At 40.8% G+C, this 21,545-nt stretch overlaps 1 protein-coding gene across 1 annotated transcript in view; it reads right to left on the bottom strand.

Moving 5' to 3' along the window:
• The window catches only part of UBN2 (ubinuclein 2), a gene marked incomplete at both ends in the record, with an annotated part of 81,731 nt that extends 61,558 nt beyond the window's left edge, over window positions 1-20,173 (bottom strand). The window contains 2 exons of the mRNA XM_079711023.1: window positions 13,626-13,718; window positions 19,700-20,173. Of these exons, the coding sequence (XP_079567149.1) occupies window positions 13,626-13,718; window positions 19,700-20,173 (567 nt within the window). The remainder of the gene's footprint in view (window positions 1-13,625; window positions 13,719-19,699) is intronic.
• Window positions 20,174-21,545: the final 1,372 nt, after the last annotated feature.

Genomic DNA, 21,545 nt, shown 5'->3' with positions numbered 1-21,545 from the left:
GGGTATCGGCTTTCAGTCGGAGCGCAGGGAGAGGTCTGGGGCTGGCGGCAGGAAGAGACCCTGAAGGGGTTAGTGCTAGCCCGGAGGGAGTCCGGGGAAAGGGTCTGGAGCTACCGGAGAGGCAAGAGACTTTTTTCCCTTTTGTTGCCTGCTGCGCGAGGAGAGGGCATTCCCCTCCCTCCCCTCTGCCTGAGTGAGCCAGAGCCCCCGAATCAGCGGCTCCTTTAAACCCGTCCTGTCTGAGCGAAGAACGGACGCCCTCCGGCGACCTACGCGCAGAGGCGGGGCCAGGTCCAAGGCTGAGACCCGGGAGCTGTGAGAGCAGAGACAGGGAAATCTCTCTGTGCAGCCTCCGAGGCAGCGGATTAAAGCTCCACGGTCCATTTGATGTGCCCTGCGTCTGTGGAGTGCATGAATGGACAGCGAATCATCCCAAATTGAGGAAGTGGACTTTGAGGACAAGATTTAAGACTTTCCCCCCCTTTTTTTTTTTTCCTCTTTTTACAACGAATTATCTCAAATTAAGGAGGTGGACTTAGCAAGATTTCAGACTTTTCGCCCTTTTCCTCTTTTTACAACGAATTATCCCAAATCGAGGAGGTGGACTTGGAGAGCAAGATTTTTGATTTTTCCCCCTGCTCTCTTTTTGTGAATGTGTATGTGTAATCTTCTGTGTAAGATTCTCTCTGTATAGCTTTGCTTCCACCATATGTCCCAGGGTTCTTTCGGTCCGTGTTTTTTTTCAATAATTACTTTTTAATTTTAATAACGCTACTATATTTCATACTTTATTCTATTTTACTTTACCTGCTCTTTCTTTTTTTCCTCCCTTCCCTTCCTCCCTCCCTCCCTCCGCTCCTCCTTTCCTTCTTTCTTTTTCTTTCCTCCATCCCTCCCTCCCTCCCACCCTTCTTCTTTCCACTTTCTTTTTCTTTCCTTCCTCCCTCCCTCCCTCCCTCCTGTCTTTCTTTCTTTCTTTCCTTCCTCCCTCCCTCCCTCTCTTCTTCCATTCACTCTTCCTTTTGCTTTCATTCCTCCCTCCCTCCCTCCTTTCTTTCCATCCTTCCTCCCTCCCTCCTTTCTTTCTTTCTTCCTTCCTTCCTTCCTTACTTCCCTTCTTCCTTTCTTTCAATCTCTCTTTCTTTCTTCTACTAATTATTTCTTTCTACTTTTTCTCACTGTTATTCTGAGCCGGGTGGATGAAAGGCTCTTGGTGCTGCAGCCAGGAGTTAGTGCTGTGCCTCTGAAGTGGGAGAGCCAACTTCAGGACACGGGTCCACAAGAGACCTCCCAGCTCCACATAATATCAAGCAGCGAAAATCTCCCAGGGATCTCCATCTCAACACCAGCACCCAGATTCAGTCAACGACCAGCAAGCTACAGTGCTGGTCACCCTATGCCAAGCAACTAGCAAGGCAGGAACACAACCCCACCCATTAGCAGAGAGGATACCTAAAAACATAATAAGGCCACAGGCACCCCAAAACACACCACCAGACGTGGACCTGTCCACCAGAAAGACAAGATCGAGCTTCAACCACCAGAACACAGGCATTAGTCCCCCCCACCAGGAAGCCTACACAACCTACTGAAACAACCTTAGCCACGGGGGACAGACACCAAAAACAACGGGAACTACGAATCTGCAGCCTGCAAAAAGGAGACCCCAAACACAGTAACATAAGCAAAATGAGAAAGCAGAAAAACACACAGCAGGTGAAGGAGCAAGATAAAAACCTACCAGACCTAACAAATGAAGAGGTAATAGGCAGTCTACCTGAAAAAGAATTCAGAATAATGATAGTAAAGCTGATCCAAGATTCTATTTCCCAGATCCAAAATCTTGGAAATAGAATAGACAATATGCAAGAAACAGTTAACAAGGACCTAGAAGAACTAAAGATGAATCAAGCATCAATTAAAAACACAATAAATGAAATGAAAAATACTCTAGATGGTATCAATAGCAGAATAACTGAGGCAGAAGAACGGATAAGTGAGGTGGAAGATAAAATAGTGGAAATAACTGATGCAGAGAAAAATAAAGAAAAAAGAATGAAAAAAACAGAGGACAGTCTCAGAGACCTCTGGGACAACATTAAACGCACCAACATTCGAATTATAGGGGTTCCAGAAGAAGAAGAGAAAAAGAAAGGGACTGAGAAAATATTTGAAGAGATTCTAGTTGAAAACTTCCCTAATATGGGAAAGGAAATAGTTAATCAAGTCCAGGAGGCACAGAGAGTCCCATACAGAATAAATCCAAGAAGAAATACGCCAAGACACATATTAATCAAACTGTCAAAAATTAAACACAAAGAAATCATATTAAAAGCAGCAAGGGAAAAACAACAAATAACACACAAGGGAATCCCCATCAGGTTAACAGCTGATCTCTCAGCAGAAACTCTACAAGCCAGAAGGGAGTGGCAGGACATAATGAAAGTGATGAAGGAGAGAAACCTGCAACCAAGATTACTCTACCCAGCAAGGATCTCATTCAGATTTGATGGAGAAATTAAAACCTTTACAGACAAGCAAAAGCTGAGAGAGTTCAGCACCACCAAACCAGCTTTACAACAAATGCTAAAGGAACTTCTCTAGGCAAGAAACACAACAGAAGGACTATACCTACAATAACGAACCCAAAGCCATTAAGGAAATGGGAATAGGAACATACATATCAATAATTACCTTAAATGTAAATGGACTAAATGCTCCCACCAAAAGACACAGAGTGGCTGAATGGATACAAAAACAAGACCCATATATATGCTGTCTACAAGAGACCCACTTCAGACCTAGAGACACATACAGATTGAAAGTAAGGGGATGGAAAAAGATATTCCATGCAAATGGAAATCAAAAGAAAGCTGGAGTAGCAATTCTTATATCAGACAAAATAGACTTTAAAATAAAGACTATTAGAAGAGACAAAGAAGGACACTACATAACGATAAAGGGATCGATCCAAGAAGAAGATATAACAATTGTAAATATTTATGCACCCAACATAGGAGCACCTCAATACATAAGGCAAATACTAACAGCCATAAAAGGGGAAATCGACAGTAACACAATCATAGTAGGGGACTTTAACACCCCACTTTCACCAATGGACAGATCATCCAAAATGAAAATAAATAAGGAAACACAAGCTTTAAATGATACATTAAACAAGATGGACTTAATTGATATTTATAGGACATTCCACCCAAAAACAACAGAATACACATTTTTCTCAAGTGCTCATGGAACATTCTCCAGGATAGATCATATCTTGGGTCACAAATCAAGCCTTGGTAAATTTAAGAAAATTGAAATTGTATCAAGTATCTTTTCCGACCACAATGCTATGAGACTAGACATCAATTACAGGAAAAGATCTGTAAAAAATACAAACACATGGAGGCTAAACAATACACTACTCAATAATGAAGTGATCACTGAAGAAATCAAAGAGGAAATTAAGAAATACTTAGAAACAAATGACAATGGAGACACGACGACCCAAAACCTATGGGACGCAGCAAAAGCAGTTCTAAGGGGGAAGTTTATAGCAATACAATCCCACCTTAAGAAACAGGAAACATTTCGAGTAAACAACCTGACCCTGCACCTAAAGCAATTAGAGAAAGAAGAACAAAAAACCCCCAAAGTTAGCAGAAGGAAAGAAATCATAAAGATCAGATCAGAAATAAATGAAAAAGAAATGAAGGAAACGATAGCAAAGATTAACCAAACTAAAAGCTGGTTCTTTGAGAAGATAAACAAAATTGACAAACCATTAGCCAGACTCATCAAGAAAAGAAGGGAGAAGACTCAAATCAGTAGAATTAGAAATGAAAAAGGAGAAGTAACAACTGACACTGCAGAAATACAAAAGATCATGAGAGATTACTATAAGCAACTCTATGCCAATAAAATGGACAACCTGGAAGAAATGGACAAATTCTTAGAAATGCACAACCTACCAAGACTGACTCAGGAAGAAATAGAAAATATGAATAGACCAATCACAAGCACTGAAATTGAAACTGTGATTAAAAATCTTCCATCAAACAAAAGCCCAGGACCAGATGGCTTCACAGGCGAATTCTATCAAACATTTAGAGAAGAGCTAACACCCATCCTTCTCAAACTCTTCCAAACAATATCAGAGGAAGGAACACTCCCAAACTCATTCTACGAGGCCACCATCACCTTGATACCAAAACCAGGCAAGGATGTCACAAAGAAAGAAAACTACAGGCCAATATCACTGATGAACATAGATGCAAAAATCCTCAACAAAATACTAGCAAACAGAATCCAACAGCACATTAAAAGGATCATACACCATGATCAAGTGGGGTTTATTCCAGGAATGCAAGGATTCTTCAATATACGCAAATCAATCAATGTGATACACCATATTAACAAGTTGAAGGAGAAAAACCATATGATCATCTCAATAGATGCAGAGAAAGCTTTTGACAAAATTCAACACCCATTTATGATAAAAACTCTGCAGAAAGTAGGCATAGAGGGAACTTTCCTCAACATAATAAAGGCCATATATGACAAACCCACAGCCAACATTGTCCTCAATGGTGAAAAACTGAAACCATTTCCACTAAGATCAGGAACAAGACAAGGCTGCCCACTCTCACCACTCTTATTCAACATAGTTTTGGAAGTTTTAGCCACAGCAATCAGAGAAGAAAAGGAAATAAAAGGAATCCAAATTGGAAAAGAAGAAGTAAAGCTGTCACTGTTTGCAGATGACATGATACTATACATAGAGAATCCTAAAGATGCTACCGAAAAACTACTAGAGCTAATCAATGAATTTGGTAAAGTAGCAGGATACAAAATTAATGCACAGAAATCTCTGGCATTCCTGTACACTAATGATGAAAAATCTGAAAATGAAATCAAGAAAACACTCCCATTTACCATTGCAACAAAAAGAATAAAATATCTAGGAATAAACCTACCTAAGGAGACAAAAGACCTGTATGCAGAAAATTATAAGACACTGATGAAAGAAATTAAAGATGATATAAATAGATGGAGAGATATACCATGCTCCTGGATTGGAAGAATCAATATTGTGAAAATGACTCTACTACCCAAAGCAATCTACAGATTCAATGCAATCCCTATCAAACTACCACTGGCATTTTTCAAAGAACTAGAACAAAAAATTTCAAAATTTGTTTGGAAAAACAAAAGACCCCGAATAGCCAAAGCAATCTTGAGAACGAAAAACGGAGCTGGAGGAATCAGGCTGCCTGACTTCAGACTATACTACAAAGCTACAGTAATTAAGACAGTGTGGTACTGGCATAAAAACAGAAAGATAGATCAGTGGATCAGGATAGAAAGCCCAGAGATAAACCCACGCACATATGGCCAACTTATCTTTGATAAAGGAGGCAGGAATGTACAGTGGAGAAAGGACAGCCTCTTCAATAAGTGGTGCTGGGAAAACTGGACAGGGACATGTAAAAGTATGAGATTAGATCATTCCCTAACACCATACACAAAAATAAGCTCAAAATGGATTAAAGACCTAAATGTAAGGCCAGAAACTATCAAACTCTTAGAGGAAAACATAGGTAGAACACTCTATGACATAAATCACAGCAAGATCCTTTTGGACCCACCTCCTAGAGAAATGGAAATAAAAACAAAGATAAACAAATGGGACCTAATGAAACTTCAAAGCTTTTGCACAGCAAAGGAAACCATAAACAAGACCAAAAGACAACCCTCAGAATGGGAGAAAATATTTGCAAATGAAGCAACTGACAAAGGATTAATCTCCAAAATTTATAAACAGCTCATGCAGCTCAATAGCAAAAAAACAAACAACCCAATCCAAAAATGGGCAGAAGACTTAAATAGGCATTTCTCCAAAGAAGATATACAGACTGCCAACAAACACATGAAAGAATGCTCAACATCATTAATCATTAGAGAAATGCAAATCAAAACTACAATGAGATATCATCTCACACCAGTCAGAATGGCCATCATCAAGAAATCTAGAAACAATAAATGCTGGAGAGGGTGTGGAGAAAAGGGAACACTCTTGCACTGCTGGTGGGAATGTGAATTGGTACAGCCACTATGGAGAACAGTATGGAGGTTCCTTAAAAAACTACAAATAGAACTACCATATGACCCAGCAATCCCACTACTAGGCATATACCCTGAGAAAACCATAATTCAAAAAGAGACATGTACCAAAATGTTCATTGCAGCTCTATTCACAATAGCCCGGAGCTGGAAACAACCTAAGTGTCCATCATCGGATGAATGGATAAAGAAGATGTGGCACATATATACAATGGAATATTACTCAGCCATAAAAAGAAACGAAACTGAGCTATTTGTAATGAGGTGGATAGACCTAGAGTCTGTCATACAGAGTGAAGTAAGTCAGAAAGAGAAAGACAAATACCGTATGCTAACACATATATATGGAATTTAAAAAAAAAAAATGTCATGAAGAACCTAGGGGTAAAACGGGAATAAAGACACAGACCTACTTGAGAATGGACTTGAGGATATGGGGAAGGGGAAGGGTAAGCTGTGACAAAGGGAAAGAGAGGCATGGACATATATACACTACCAAACGTAAGGTAGATAGATAGTGGGAAGCAGCCGCAGAGCACAGGGAGATCAGCTCGGTGCTTTGTGACCGCCTGGAGGGGTGGGATGGGGAGGGTGGGAGGGAGGGAGATGCATGAGGGAGGGGATGTGGGAACAGATGTATATGTATGACTGATTCACTTTGTTATAAAGCAGAAACTAATAAAAAAAGAAAAATAAATTAAAAGTGGTATTCAAAGTCTATGTGGTATAGTAAGCAGATATAAAGTCATAATGTGATTTTATAAATGCTAATAAATGCCTGGCAGAAATACATGTCTTCCTGTTTAGAGAGTCATTCGGATTCAAACAGTATTAACTGCGATGTATCAGGTACTGTGTTAAGCACTTTCATTTAGATTACTGAATTTATATCCAATTCTAGGATAGCATTATCTTTCAAGATGGCTGGGGTAACAGAGTGCGAAAAATCACTAAAAGAAATCTGCCAACCACCATAGGTTATCCTATGCCCTAGAAGGCTTAGAGAACAAGTCTACACCCATCAAACCAAACCTCATTCCCTGATCTACAGTATACATGGCCTCGGAAAAACATACACAACCTAGAAACCATCTAAAAACTGAACTGGAAAGTAGGATATTTAGTCTCCACATTTGGAGCCTTAAAACTGGGAATGAGGACAGTCACAGGGGCCTCTTTAAACTGTATCCTGCTTCCTTCCTACAGGAACCAACAAGACAAATGTCAAATGTCCAAACTCGGACTTAGCTATTTATTAAGATTTATGTACAACAACCAATTTAATATACTCTAGGTAAAAGTAAGTGCTGAATACTTATACTGTTCTGTTCCCAAAAGAACGTTTAGCAAATGATGCTGAATACACAGTGTCACGTTACCTGAAGAGTAACATAACAGGAAATATGACATAGACAATAAAAATAGGACAGAATGGGGGAAAAAACACAAACCAACCATTCAATACAGGGTTCTATACTCTCCATAATTTCTGCTATCACCAAAGCTGTCTCAATCCTTCTTCCACAAGCAGCTGCTGCAGGATGAGGCACATCCTATACTCCACAAGTAGCCTTCCCTTCTCCCTCAGGTGGCCACTTGCTCCCCCCCACTCAACTCCTCTCCAGCACAAGCAACAGCTAGATATACTAAAGACCACAAAAAGCCCATAAACTTGCCTCTCAGGCCTTCCAGCGAAACACAGAATTCATCACTAACATCACCCTTGGACGCAGCCACATCTCAATGCATCCTATTTTTTTTTTTGAAAACTATACACATAAGATTTATTTTATACTTTCCACCTCCTTGGTCATTGGACCCGTTAATACATTTGTCAATTTTCTGAGATCAAGTTGCATCCCATTTTTCTCCGTATCTGGAAACCCCCAATTGAGTTTAACATGCTCCGTTCTCTGAAACTTCGTACAAACGCACGCTCCTCCACAATGGAAATGGTACACGTCCCCACACGCACCACCAACCACTCTGCTCGCAGAAGAGAAAGGGCAGAATGTAAAAGTAGATGAACTGATGAGTTAAATATATTAGGAAAAAAATAGTGAAGCAAGTACACAAAGGTCTCAAACAAAAGCCTGAGAGCCGAATCTGACCCATAGATGGACATTTGGTTTGGCCCAGTAGGTGTTTTAGTTAGAAGCCCACATTTAAAAGTAAGAGATAGGGCTTCCCTGGTGGCGCAGTGGTGGAGAGTCCGCCTGCCGATGCAGGGGACACGGGTTTGTGCCCCGGTCCGGGAGGATCCTACATGCCGCGGAGCAGCTGGGCCCGTGAGCCACGGCTGCTGAGCCTGCGCGTCCGGAGCCTGTGCTCTGCAGCGGGAGAGGCCACAACAGTGAGAGGCCCACGTACCGCAAAAAAAAAAAAAAAAAAAAAGTAAGAGATAATCAGATTTCCCTGGTGGTGCAGTCGTTAAGAATCCACCTGCCAATGCAGGGGACACGGGTTCGAGCCCTGGTCTGGGAAGATCCCACATGCCGCGGAGCAACTAAGCCTGTGCGCCACAACTACTGAGCCTCTGCTCTAGAGTCCATGAGCCACAACTACTGAAGCCCGTGCGCCATGCTCCGCAACGAGAAGCCCGCGCACTGCAACGAAGAGTAGCCCCCACTCGCCGCAACTAGAGAAAGCCCGCGTGCAGCAACAAAGACCCGATGCAGCCAAAAATAAATAAATTAATTTATTTTTTTTTTAAAAGTAAGAGATAACAGAGTAAAATCCAGATTTCAGCCATCTTTTGAGAAATGGAAAGAGCTGGCAACCCTAAGCCCAAATTCCTACAAAGTAACAAAGGCTGGAACTGAGTAGCAATGTCCCCTTTAGACAGAGCACGTGCTGGCCCCTGTTTGGAACAATCCCCCACCTTTATTGTCCATCTGGCTTGTTTCACTGATTAATCAGGGGAAACTGGGGACATCTGAATTTGCTACTCCTGAATTTCAGGCACTAAAGTAACTAAAGGACAGTAAACAATAGGTCAGTAAATATCTTCATTTGTTGCTTAACAGTGATCTTTTGTGAAAGCCTAGGATTAGACAAGGTATCTTCTCCCAGGTGACTTCTGGCTGCTGATTTTCTTTTTTTTCTTTTTTTTGGCTGCGTTGGGCCTTCACTGCTGCGCACAGGCTTTCTCTAGTTGCGGCGAGCAGGGGCTACTCTTCACTGTGGTGCACGGGCTTCTCATTGCAGTGGCTTCTCCTGTTGTGGAGCATGGGCTCTAGGTGCATGGGCTTCAGTAGTTGGGGCACGCGGGCTTAGTTGCTCCACGGCATGTGGGATCTTCCCAGACCAGAGCTCAAACCCATGTCCCCTGCACTGGCAGGTGGATTCCTAACCACTGCGCCACCACGGAAGTCCCGGCTGATGATTTTCTTAAAGGGCTCCAAATAATCTGTTGTAGTCTTTAAGAAGACCACAATATTTAAGAAGAATATGTAAAAAGTGACTGGAGGACGAAAAATAAAGGCCACTTGGTATAGAATGCCTGAACTAAAAGATCAAAATCAGTGGGGTCATCAATTAAAAGAGGTTAAAACCACATAGATGTTTACATAAAAAGAATTTATGACAGGTACAGAATAAGAGCAATTCTCTACAAGAATGGTATGTTTTAATTTCTGTTTTATGCAATGAAGTAATTCACCGAATTGGTCTAGCCCTCGGGGTAATCAAGAGGCCAGGTTAATATATCTGCCCGGGCTTCGCTGGTGGCACAGTGGTTAAGAATCCGCCTGCCAATGCAGGGGACACGGGTTTAAGTCCTGGTCCAGGAAGATCCCACATGCCGCAGAGCAACAAAGCCCGTGAGCCACAACTACTGAGCCTGCGTGCCACAACTACTGAAGCCCACATGCCTAGAGCCCACGCTCCACAACAAGAGAAGCCATGGCAACGAGAAGCCCCTGCACCGCAATAAAGACTAGCTCCCACTCACCACAACTAGAGAAAGCTCACGTGCAGCAACGAAGACCTAACGCAGCCAAAAGTAAATAAATTAATTTAAAAAAATATATATATATACACACACACACACACATATATCTGGCTGAGTGGAAGGGAGAGAAAAATATTAGGTGTTTTAATGACTATTCTTTTGCAAAATTAATCAGTTACTTGCTACTTCCTTAAATAAATTATTTTTCAGAAAGGAAAAAAAGAATGATATGTTTAAGTGACTGAACAGCATTTCACATTTAGATAGCACTTTAAATATTTCAAACACTAATATCTATTTTTCCTCTTATTTTGACAAAACCTTTGTACTATAAAGTTGACTAAGCAGACCTTATTTTCCCCTCACACATACTAAAGCATAAAAAAGCCAAGAGCCTTCACTAAGGTCACCTAGCTAGTTATGGCAAAGAGAGGATCAGAATCTAGCTGCATTAACTCATAATCCTGGCTCCTTCCACTACAATATATTGCTGCTGCCACGTCTCATCCATTGCTAGCCTACAAAGGGTAGAAAGGAGATTGAAAGTATCCATTCAAGGCTCCAAAATTCCTTCCAATTTCAAGAATGGGACTTCTACTCACTTTCAGGTCCCCAAAGGAGAGTCATTCATTTCCATAGGCCCTGAATTTGTGTGTCATATTTATGTTTTGTCTTCCCAGTGATTTTGAAAGTTTCTCCAGGAGGCGGCAAATACCATGTCTCTTTGTATGTCCAACAAAAATGCTCAAATATTTTATTATTTATACACAAAATTTAACAAATAACTCCACCTCTCGTTCCAAGAAACAAAGGGCTAGAAGTAACCTTAAGCAATTTTCAGAAATAATGACAAGGAAATCTAAGTTATATTATGAAGGAAAAAAAAGAAAGAAGAAAAGGTAGCTAGGGATACAAGTTTTATCTGTGTTTTATAAACCTCAAAGAACTAAGTCATCCTTTTCTCATCTGCAAAAAAAAGAAATCTAACTTTGGTGGGTTAGTATTTTGCAAATATCTAGAAGATTTTCTTTTACTTAAAATATAAATATATATATAGTGTTTGTATAAATAAATATACAACATATGTATAAATATACATATAGACGTCTGCATATGATGTGCCTGAACACCAATAAAAATCTTTGTTGTTTAAGAGTGATCTTTTGTGAAGCCTAGAGCCTAGAGCTGGCAAGATATCTTCTCCCAGGTCCCTTTTAGCCTGATGATTTTCTTAAAAGGTTCCAAATAATTTGTAATAATATGCATATTTAACATTCATGGATATAATATTCATGGCATGCTTTTAGGTTTATGCACATAAAGCCTTCATGAGGTAGGACATTTTAAATCTCTACTTAGAATGGAAATAAGAGAGTCAGTAGCCAAAATAAAAATCTAGAGAAGAAATACAGCCCATTAATTTGGATTATAACAAGAATAACATTTTATCCCTGCACAATGACAGTGCTTGGATATATCCCAGTTATTTGAAACAATTTCACACATCAACCAACTTCTTCAGAACACTGGTTTTTCTATGCCAAGAACTATCCAAGAGCTTCCCAGTAAGATTTAATGCTAACTGTAAGGTACATTGCTTACAGGATATGCTAGGAATTTTCCACTTGCAAAGGGCAATCTAATCCTTGGTGTTATAACCCATGGGGAAAAAAGGCACTCTAATATAGTGTTGGAGGGAGTAGAAACTGGTAATTTGGTAATACTGTATATACCACAACTATAAATGCATAAATCTTTTGACCTAAAAATTCCCCTTCTAGGAATCTGTTCTGAAGATAAACTTGAAAATGTGTGAAATGGCATGCTACTAAGTACTTTACTGCAGCACTATTAGAAGGGTAAATTTTTGGAAACAACTGAAATTATGTGGGGACTAGTTAAATAAACGGTGATATGTCCATACAATGGAATACCATGTAGCCTTAAAAATGAGAGAAAGCTAGCTCTCTTTGTCCTGATATGAAAAAAATCTCCAAGATATAGTAAATGAAAAAAGCAAAGAGCAGAACCATGTAATGCATTCTGTAACATGTGTAAAAAGGGGTGTGGGGTAGAGAGAGGAATAATGTATATAGAGAGATACACATAAAATATCTCTGGAAGGACACCCAAGAATATTACTTGCCTCTAGGAAGTGAAATTAGGTGGGTGGACAGTAGAATAAAAGGAAGATTTTTCACTCTATATTTTTTTTCATTTTTGAATTTGAACCATGTAAATGTACTACCTGGTTAAAACATTAAATTTAACCAATGTATTAATCTGTATAAAAAGTATAGACAGTTATTTTAGGATTTATAATCTGAGAACACTGTATTATAATTAACACTACAAATGTAACAACTTTGGCTCTTCCTTCCATGGAAACACCCATTAGTCCACCCCTAAAGATATTATACAGCCACAGAATACAGAGCCAGAAGGGGCTGTGAAAAACCTGCACATCTCAATTTACAGATAAGAAAACTACGGCCCAAAGAGGTTAAATAACCTCACCAATGGACACAACTAGTAGCTGGCAAAGTATGGCCTAGAACCTGACCCACATTTTAAAATATTCTCATGTATTTTCTCCATCCCCAAACTGTTTCTTCATTACCGCAAAGAGCCAACAAGTGTCCACCAAGACCGTAGCTGCATTTTGAAGATAACATGAATGACAGAGCTAGTGTGAGCTGATATTCTATCTCTGTGAGATACTTTTCAATGCTCACAGGGGAACCACAAAGGGTAAGGTCTTGCTTCTCCTGGGTCATGTTTTAGCAAAGAGACAAAGGGTAGTTAAAGCCATAAGATAAAAATGGGGAGGGGATGGGGGGATCTTCCAACAAAGTCAATTATACTAGAAAAATTGAGAATAACATTAAGCAACTTTACAATCAGGTAATTCAAATTTATTTTTATATTAAAACAAATGCCAATCTACTGTGGCAAAGAATATAAAATGCACATGAATTTTAAGGTAGACAAGATACTTATAAAGAAATTTCATGCTGCTTCTGATTGATCCTGAACCCAGTGGCCTAGAAGTATACACAGGCATTCTCTTAAACTCTTAAGAGGCAGGAAGGTTTGAGAACTACTACACCAAAGGAATTAAAATAGTGTTCTCAATGGCAGTGCAAAGAGCAAAGGATCAGAGCCGGATAGACCTGGATATGCAGCCCCATCCTTGCCACTGTGTGACCTTGGATCAGTTATTCAATCTTAAGCTCAGAGCCTGTTCCTTCACCTGTAAAATGTGGTCCATGTTACTTACCTTGGAGTGTTGTTATAAGGATTGGAGATAATGATGATAAGCAAACTGCCTGAACTCTAGAAGGAGTACAATAAATGATAGCTACTATTACAACCATCACAAACCTATCAGAATCTTTATAGGACCATCTAACCATTTATTGGGGTTCAATCTGTTAGAACAAGATAATGTGGGCAATGGATGCTATCAGCCCTCCCAAACTGTCACAGAAAAAAAAAATAGGCCAACAGGATAAAACTACCTCTGTGAAAAGTTTATTATACTCACATATTTCATTTCAAACTTCTTGGCCAACATTTCCACTTCTTGCCTCTCTTGATGATCATCATTGAACGGGTCTTCCATGTAAACGGGCTTCTTCTGCTTCAAAGTGAATGGTAAAAGAAATAGAAGTATTAGTATTACTTCAACCAGAGTTGAATATATCTAAATTTAAAAAACTGAGTAAATTTTTCCAAATATTAACAAATAAGTTAGAAGCATTAAAAAGTAACTAAAAAGGGACCTCCCTGGTGGCACAGTGGTTAAGAATCCACCTGCCAATGCAGGCGACATGGGTTCGAGCCCTGGTCCAGGAAGATTCCATATGCTACAGAGCAACTAAGCCCGTGTGCCACAACTACTGAGCCTGTGCTCTAGAGCCCGCAAGCCACAACTACTGAGCCTGCGTGCCACAACTACTGAAGCCCCCACGGCTAGATCACATGCTCTGCAACAAGAGAAGCCACTGCAATGAGAAGCCCACACACCGCAACAAAGAGCAGCCCTGCTCGCTGCAACTAGAGAAAGCCCGCGCACAGCAACGAAGACCCAACACAGCCAAAAATACATAAATAAATTCAAAAAAAATTTTTTTAAATAAAAAAGTCACTAAAAAGGAAACTAATATAACACTGTAAATCAACTACACTTCATTTAAAAAATTAAAAAATTTTAAAATTAGAAAACAAAAAATTCAAAAGTAAAAAAAAGGAACTAGAATGAAATGTTGGTTTATAGCAAAAATATTTGCAGTTTTAATGAACTCTTACACATTCTAAAGTTTTTTGGTGGTTAAGAACACAACAATTCAAACTGTCTTCACCCACAAAATGATCTATGGTTACTCCATCCAAAATAAAAAGGCCAAAGAAACCCAAGAAAATTAGGCAAACATGAAAATCCCACCTATAACTCTAGTTTGAGATCTTCCCAACAAAGATTAACCACTTTGGTCAGACAATGCTTCTAAAAGGTTATTGGAATCTAGGTTATTACAATCAACATTTAATCATCTGCCCTGAGTTAGCACTGGAGTATCTGTAGCTGCTACAGCTTTTTGCTGAGGCCTAGCATTGACCACCTCTGTACCACCTACATCCTGTCAATGAATATCCATTCAGAAAATACATACGACTTGTAAACAAAGCACAAAAGTTCAATAGCTACAAACAGATTATATTATCATAGCTTCTTTCTAGCAAGGAGAGTGAAAATCTACTATGAAAATCTACTATAATGCATGGTTTAAAACACACACACAAGGGCTCCCCTGGTGGCAAAGTGGTTAAGAATCCACCTGCCAATGCAGGGGACATGGGCTCAAGCCCTGGTCCGGGAAGATCCCACATGCCGTGGAGCAACTAAGCCCGTGCACCACAACTCCTGAGCCTGCACTCTAGAGCCCGCAAGCCACAACTACTGAGCCTGTGTGCCACAACTACTGAAGCCCGTGCACCTAGAGCCCGTGCTCCACAACAAGAGAAGCCACCGCAATGAGAAGCCCACGCACCGCAATGAAGAGCAGCCCCTGCTCACCGCAACTAGAGAAAGACCACGCACTGCAACGAAGACCTAACGCAGTCAAAAATAAATAAATAAAATAAATACATTTATAAAAAATAAATTTAGGGCTTCCCTGGTGGCGCAGTGGTTGAGAATCTGCCTGCTAATGCAGGGGACACGGGTTCGAGCCCTGGTCTGGGAAGATCCCACATGCCGCGGACCAACTAGGCCTGTGAGTCACAACTACTGAGCCTGCGCGTCTGGAGCCTGTGCTCCGCAACGAGAGGCCACGACAGTGAGAGGCCCGCGCACCACGATGAAGAGTGGCCCCCGCTTGCCACAACTAGAGAAAGCCCTTGCACAGAAACGAAGACCCAACACAGCCAAAAATAAAAATAAATAAATTTTAAAAGAAGGCTCAACATTAAAAAAATATATATATATATAAATTTAAAAAAACACACACACACACACACAGAGCTAGGATCCCACATTTACCATCTATTGACCAAAACAAACAAAAAGATACATCACATCCTTTACTATTTTCACAGACACATTTCATAGATATACATATATACACACACATATATATTTCAATATACAAAAAACCCAAAACAAGGAGCTACATGTGGATAAAAATGCTATTTTTATCTAATTATGAACTAAGAAGTTCATTAAAAAAAAAGGCTAGATGCTATTACTGATGTAGCACCTTCAAGCAGTAATTAAAAATGAAAATATATCACAGCTGAAATATTAGATACAGATTTGCCCTGAAGGGCAAGAAAAAATGCAGAAGGGATGAAGATTTGCACAGTTTGAAACTGAGATACATGATCCTGGCTATTAAGGCTGAGACATGATTAATCTAAAAATATGACAGAAAAATATGGACATAATGAATACAAAACAATTCATCATACCTAGGGCATTAGAATTAAAGGATACATCTTAAAGCTTAAAGGAATTTTTGAATCAATTTTTAAAATTATCTATTATAGTAAGTAATATATTTATAGAATCCTTTATCCCAATAGGAGTTACCAATGGAAAATATAAATATGACCTGAAAGGAAACAAACTAGCAGAAATAGACTGGTGATGAAATAGGAAGTATGAGGCATATTCAGGGCATAGCCTTAACTTGAGATTAAAGTTAAGCAGAGTAAACAACCACCATGACTTGCTTGCCATTATAAACAGTCTCCTCCATGTCACTATGAAGTCCAAACACTAGGTCTTACTACTGGTCTGACCCATTTTATATGTGCAAATATAAATACATGAATATATATTTTTAACAAGAATCACCTTATACACCATTCTGAACTATTTTATGTAGACTTTATATAGGCAGCAAAAGTAAATCTCTTATTTACCCTTGCTAGTCTATAAAAATAAACTTAAGAAAACTGAGTCACCTTTCTTTCACAGTTAAGAAATAACGCCTATCCACAATCAAGGCTCTAAGTAAGCTTTACGTTTTTCAGGTGAAAAGACCTGACAATTAGTAAATACCAAAATTACCAACCACCCACAGGCAAAAGTGACCCAATGATTCTGTCTCTTGATGTTAACTCATTAACATCATTTTCAGGAGAGCTTTCATATATGTTATCCGAAACATGCAGTATGACAAGCAATGGAATATCATAGAATTCTCTGGTAACAACATAATCACATTAACACTATAATCATTTATTTTCTTTTTATACTGAATGTTCAATTAATCATGTTTATAGGAAGATTTTTCTGGTTAAGTGACTTTCTGGTTTACTAAGAGTTAAACAAGAATTTCTTGTGTATCAATTCCCCTTAGCCAGAAATGGTGAACAAATTAATCTTTCAGGATAGAGATGACTGCAATGTCTCAGCCTCAATCAAGGATCAATACTCTACAGATAACAAGGTTAAGGGTTTAGCTAACCTGTGTCCTGACAACTTAGACGAGGTTTTGTTTTCCATATTTTGCCAACACACGCTCATTTAATCGTGTTTTTCCATATTAATAAGAAGTAAGTTTAGAAAAATTTCTAACTGCATTCAGTTAATTGGGGTTTTACTGTTCATTTCGTATTTACAAAGGGGGATGATTTAAATTCACCCTAGTACAGGTGGTATTCACATGTAACAGATTTTTTTATACTTACACCTATCAAGCAAAATCTTATTGGGTGATAGATGGCTATTTCAAAATTTTAGAAACTTTTCTTCTTTTAATTTTACAAGATCTCTTTTCCTCCCCTTTCTACTCTTACCCTGCTACATAGTATGTCGTTCAATTACAATAACTTAAAACTATTTTGAAAATATTATATCACTAAAAATAAACTGAACTCCTCCTGAGGGCAAATTTGGGAATCATCACTTTGCAGATCAATTCTATTGCTTACATTTTGCTTTTTGATGGTTTCTCTTCCTAGGATTTCCTTTCATGGAAATGTGACAACTTCATTTAGAAACGTGTTTTCTACACTTTCTTATGCAATAAATATGTTCACTGGGAGTAATCATAGGAAAATCTGGCAAATCTTTGTTGCAAAGGTACACTGTATAAGCAATGGATTTTTTGGTTCAGTGGCATATGACAAATGACATATGGCTGAATGTACAAGAAATCTGGACTAAAATACCCCAAATTGATAGTGTAAACAGAAAAATTAAACTGAATTATTCACCTTTCTCCTATTCCATGAAACTATTAATTCTGACATTATCAAGTTAGTACAATAGGGTATCAAAATTAACTTTATACTTATAATTAAAAGATACATATTATTAGTTTATCATAGCATCAATATTACAGCATAAAGAGGGTCATAACAGAGGTCTTTGTATATCTACTATAACTCTCATTTCAGTTCATTTCGGCAGGACTTTCTAAATTTAAACTATATGAGTTAATTGTAAGAATTCTGTTTTACTAAGAATTGGTACTAGCATGGAAAAAAGTATTAATAAGATTACATATGAGCACTTTGTACACCAGCCTCCTTATTTGCAAAATGTGGGATAAATGTGTCTGTCTCATGGAGCTCTGCTGGACTAAATTCCACAAGCCATGTACCACACTTAGAACTGTGTCTAGCACATTGTAAGAAATCAGTAAATGTTAGCCATTACTATATATTTTTCCCAAATATAATCACCTGTAACTTATGAAGTAGATTAGGAAGTAAAACTGCAAGTTTACATAGATTAGAAGAGCAAACAGTACAATTTTTTTGAAAAATGCTCCAATCCAGTATTCGCAAAACTCTTTGTGGGAAAAAAATGGCATCACTTTATAAACGACAGGGGCACTAAAGTGAATCTAAAGCACAAAATGTTATGTGGAAATGACCAAAATGATCTCTATCCTTAACAATTCATTTTGGTTTGACCACACAGCAGTATTTGTAAATAATGATCAAAAGATTAGTTGGCCTTACAATAAACAAAATCTAGTGACGTTGTTTAGTATGATATTTTTAAACTAAGTTATTCATTTCAACTATAAAGATAATTGAGGATGAAAATAAAACAAGTGACTTCTGGAGTCCATTAGACCTGTGCTAAAGCAAAACCTAATAAAGAGCATAGTCTCTAAACAACAGAGGAAACTGTTCTCTTATTATTGTTACTCTACCATTTCCCTTTCTAGTTTACTTCTGAACATCATCAACCAACAATAAAAATTAGTTACCAACGAACCTCTCTCCTATCTCCATTGTTCACCAGTTCCACCAAAGGCATACCTATATATTTTCAATAAAGTTTTTAGAAATTCAAAGCTAAGTTTTTTTTTATCACTCTCCAAAAATTACAATGGCCAAGTGCAATATCCTCCAAGTAGGACCAATAAACTAACGATATGTACTCAAATAAGGATATGATGGTAGGCACCAAATACAACAAGAGACACCCTCCCATTCAATTATTGTATGAACACTAGAGAAAACAAAGCTAAAAAGGTTTACCAATATCAACACGAGAGAGAAAAATAAGGAACCAGATAACTAACCCACGTAACCTCCATTCCTAAAGTGGAATCCTTACTCTGAAAATGTTTAGATTACTTTTAAATCCCCTTTCAATTAAGATAAATACTCCACGCTCAGAAGCACATCTCAGCGTCCAGCACAACAGCGATGAAGGTAAGGATGATACTGGAGAGGTTACACAATCTCTCTGCTTCAGACTGGGGGGCGTGTCCCCCAACTGGAGCTCCGCAAGCAAAACCTAACAACGCAACGTGCAGGGCCCCCAGATTTTTTGTGGGAAGCCGAGAGGAAACCTGAGGTTTCGAAAGGTGCAGAGGGAAGCCGGCTTGGAACAGCGTTTGGAGCGGGCGTACGATGGCGGGGGGTGGGGGGGTGGTTGGTGGAGCCGGGTGGGAGCCTCGGCCAACACTGGGGACCAGAGGAAAGCAGCACCAACCGCCCGTCCACCCGCTCGGCCCCTGCCCCCTCCAGCCACCCTCTGGGGCGACCCGAGACACGCAGGGTGGGCTTCGGAAGGGGCAAACCACTGGGGGAGGCGGACGGGTCCTGAGGCTCCCGGGGTCTGGGGGATGAGGGAGGGATCTTCTGTACCCGTTGTTCTCCGCACAGCAACAGCTCCGGGTAGCTAAACTCCACGCAGCTCTCGTCGGTGGGATCCTTGAGCACCAGCTCCAGGCGCACTGTTTCCTTCGGCGGCCTCTGCTGCGGCTCGGCCCGGGAAGCCGACTCCCGCGGCGGAGGCGGCTGCAAGTGCAACTGCGGGAGCGGCGGCGGCGGCGGCGGCTCGGGCCTAGGGGGCTCGCGCTGCAGCGACATGGGCGGCTCGGCGCGGCTGACCTCGCGCTGGGGGAGCTGCTTCTCCCGCGGCGGGGGCTGCGGGTCCGACCGGGGGGCAACCTCCCGCGGGGCCGACTGCTCCGCCCGGGCCGGCTCCCGGTACGGCTGCGGCTCCAGTCGGGGGGGCTCGCGAGGGTAGTCGGGCTCACGTTCGGCCCCCGGGAACTCGGCCTCGCGCCGCCTCACCGGTGACAGGCTAATAAACGCTACTCTGCGTGGCTCCGCCATCCCCACTGTTCTGGCCCTCTGCCTTCGCTCGAGCCGGCGCTCGGTTCTACGCCGAGTTGTTTGCCTGCCTGCCCTTCCTTTTGCTCTCCGTCGCTTTTCTTCCCTCCACCACCCTCAGCCGTCGCCGCCGACGCCACCGTGAGTGCGGACTGTGCCCCCTTCCCCGCCACTATGTTCTGATGGGCTCCGCCATCGCCAGGATCGTTGCGGCCGCCATGTTGGATCCCCCACATAAATAGAAGCAGGCCGCTGAGCGGGCGCATGCGCAGACAGGAGACGCTCACATCCACCGTCGTGGCTGTGGCTCAGTTTTCCTCTTTTCCTCCCAACAGCCTGGAGTCCAGACAGGTCAGCGGAAGTGACGTCATGGCAAGACCGGTTTCCTTGGAAACAGAGACGCCGTCTGCGCCCTTCCTAAAGGGGAGGGGTCTGGGGTTTCCGGAGAAGCTTCCTATTCGCACCTGGAAACCAGGGGCGCGTTTGGGGCTCGCCCAAAGGCGAGCGTCGAGATGTGCCTGGGACGGATCTGGCTATGGCGCCGGTCGCCTCCCGCTCTCGCTTTCAGAGAGTTGGGATTGTCAGCTGGTTAGTCAAGGCGGATGAGGGGAAAGGGTAGAGGGACGCAGAGACCAGCCTCGGTGTTTGCCCGGCCAGCACCCCCGCAGCCCGAAGTATCGGGGGAAGAAAGGAAATGGCTAACTCCAGCCGGGCTCGCCCTGCGGCTTCCCTGCGCAAAGCGCGACGTTGACTCCCACAGGCCTCCCTTTCCTAAACCGACTCCTGTTTTTCTCGCCCGGCTGCACGGGGGATTGTGTGACACGGTCGTAAAATGCTCAGTAACGTTTTGCAGTTGGGAAATTGAACACGCAAATGAACATGGGCTCGTTCATAAAGTCTAAACTGTTTAAATTAATTTTTTTAAAAAGACCCTTCTCAACAGAGTTTGTTGGTATTTTATGGGACGTACTCTCTTGAAAGTAGAATGCTAAATGACCCATTTCGGGTAGGAGAGGAGCCTTAATTGGGAAGGCCTCATAGTCACACCTGTAATAAACTAATTGAAATTCACCTTTAAAAGAATGAGGATTACTATCCGTTTTAATCCATTTAATGGAAAACAAATCTAAGGGCTCGCCTTCCACACCTTCTGTTAATTCAATTAACCGGATTAACAACGTTAACACCTACTGATGACTCTTTGAGTCAGTGTGATGTCATAGATGAATTCTGAATAGGTTCCGGTTTTTTGCCCTCCTATTACTTTCCCTATTTGTATAAAGATGGTGTTGGAATCGATGGTATGATGTTCCCTCCCAGTTCTCAATTGCTCATACGAAAATCCTAAATACTTTTTTGGAGAAGTGAGGGCCTT

This window comes from Hyperoodon ampullatus (genome assembly GCF_949752795.1).
Source record: "Hyperoodon ampullatus genome assembly, chromosome: 9".
NCBI lineage: Eukaryota > Metazoa > Chordata > Mammalia > Artiodactyla > Ziphiidae > Hyperoodon > Hyperoodon ampullatus.
The sequence above is the reverse complement of the archived record's forward strand: the minus strand, read 5'-3'. Positions and strand labels throughout refer to the sequence as shown.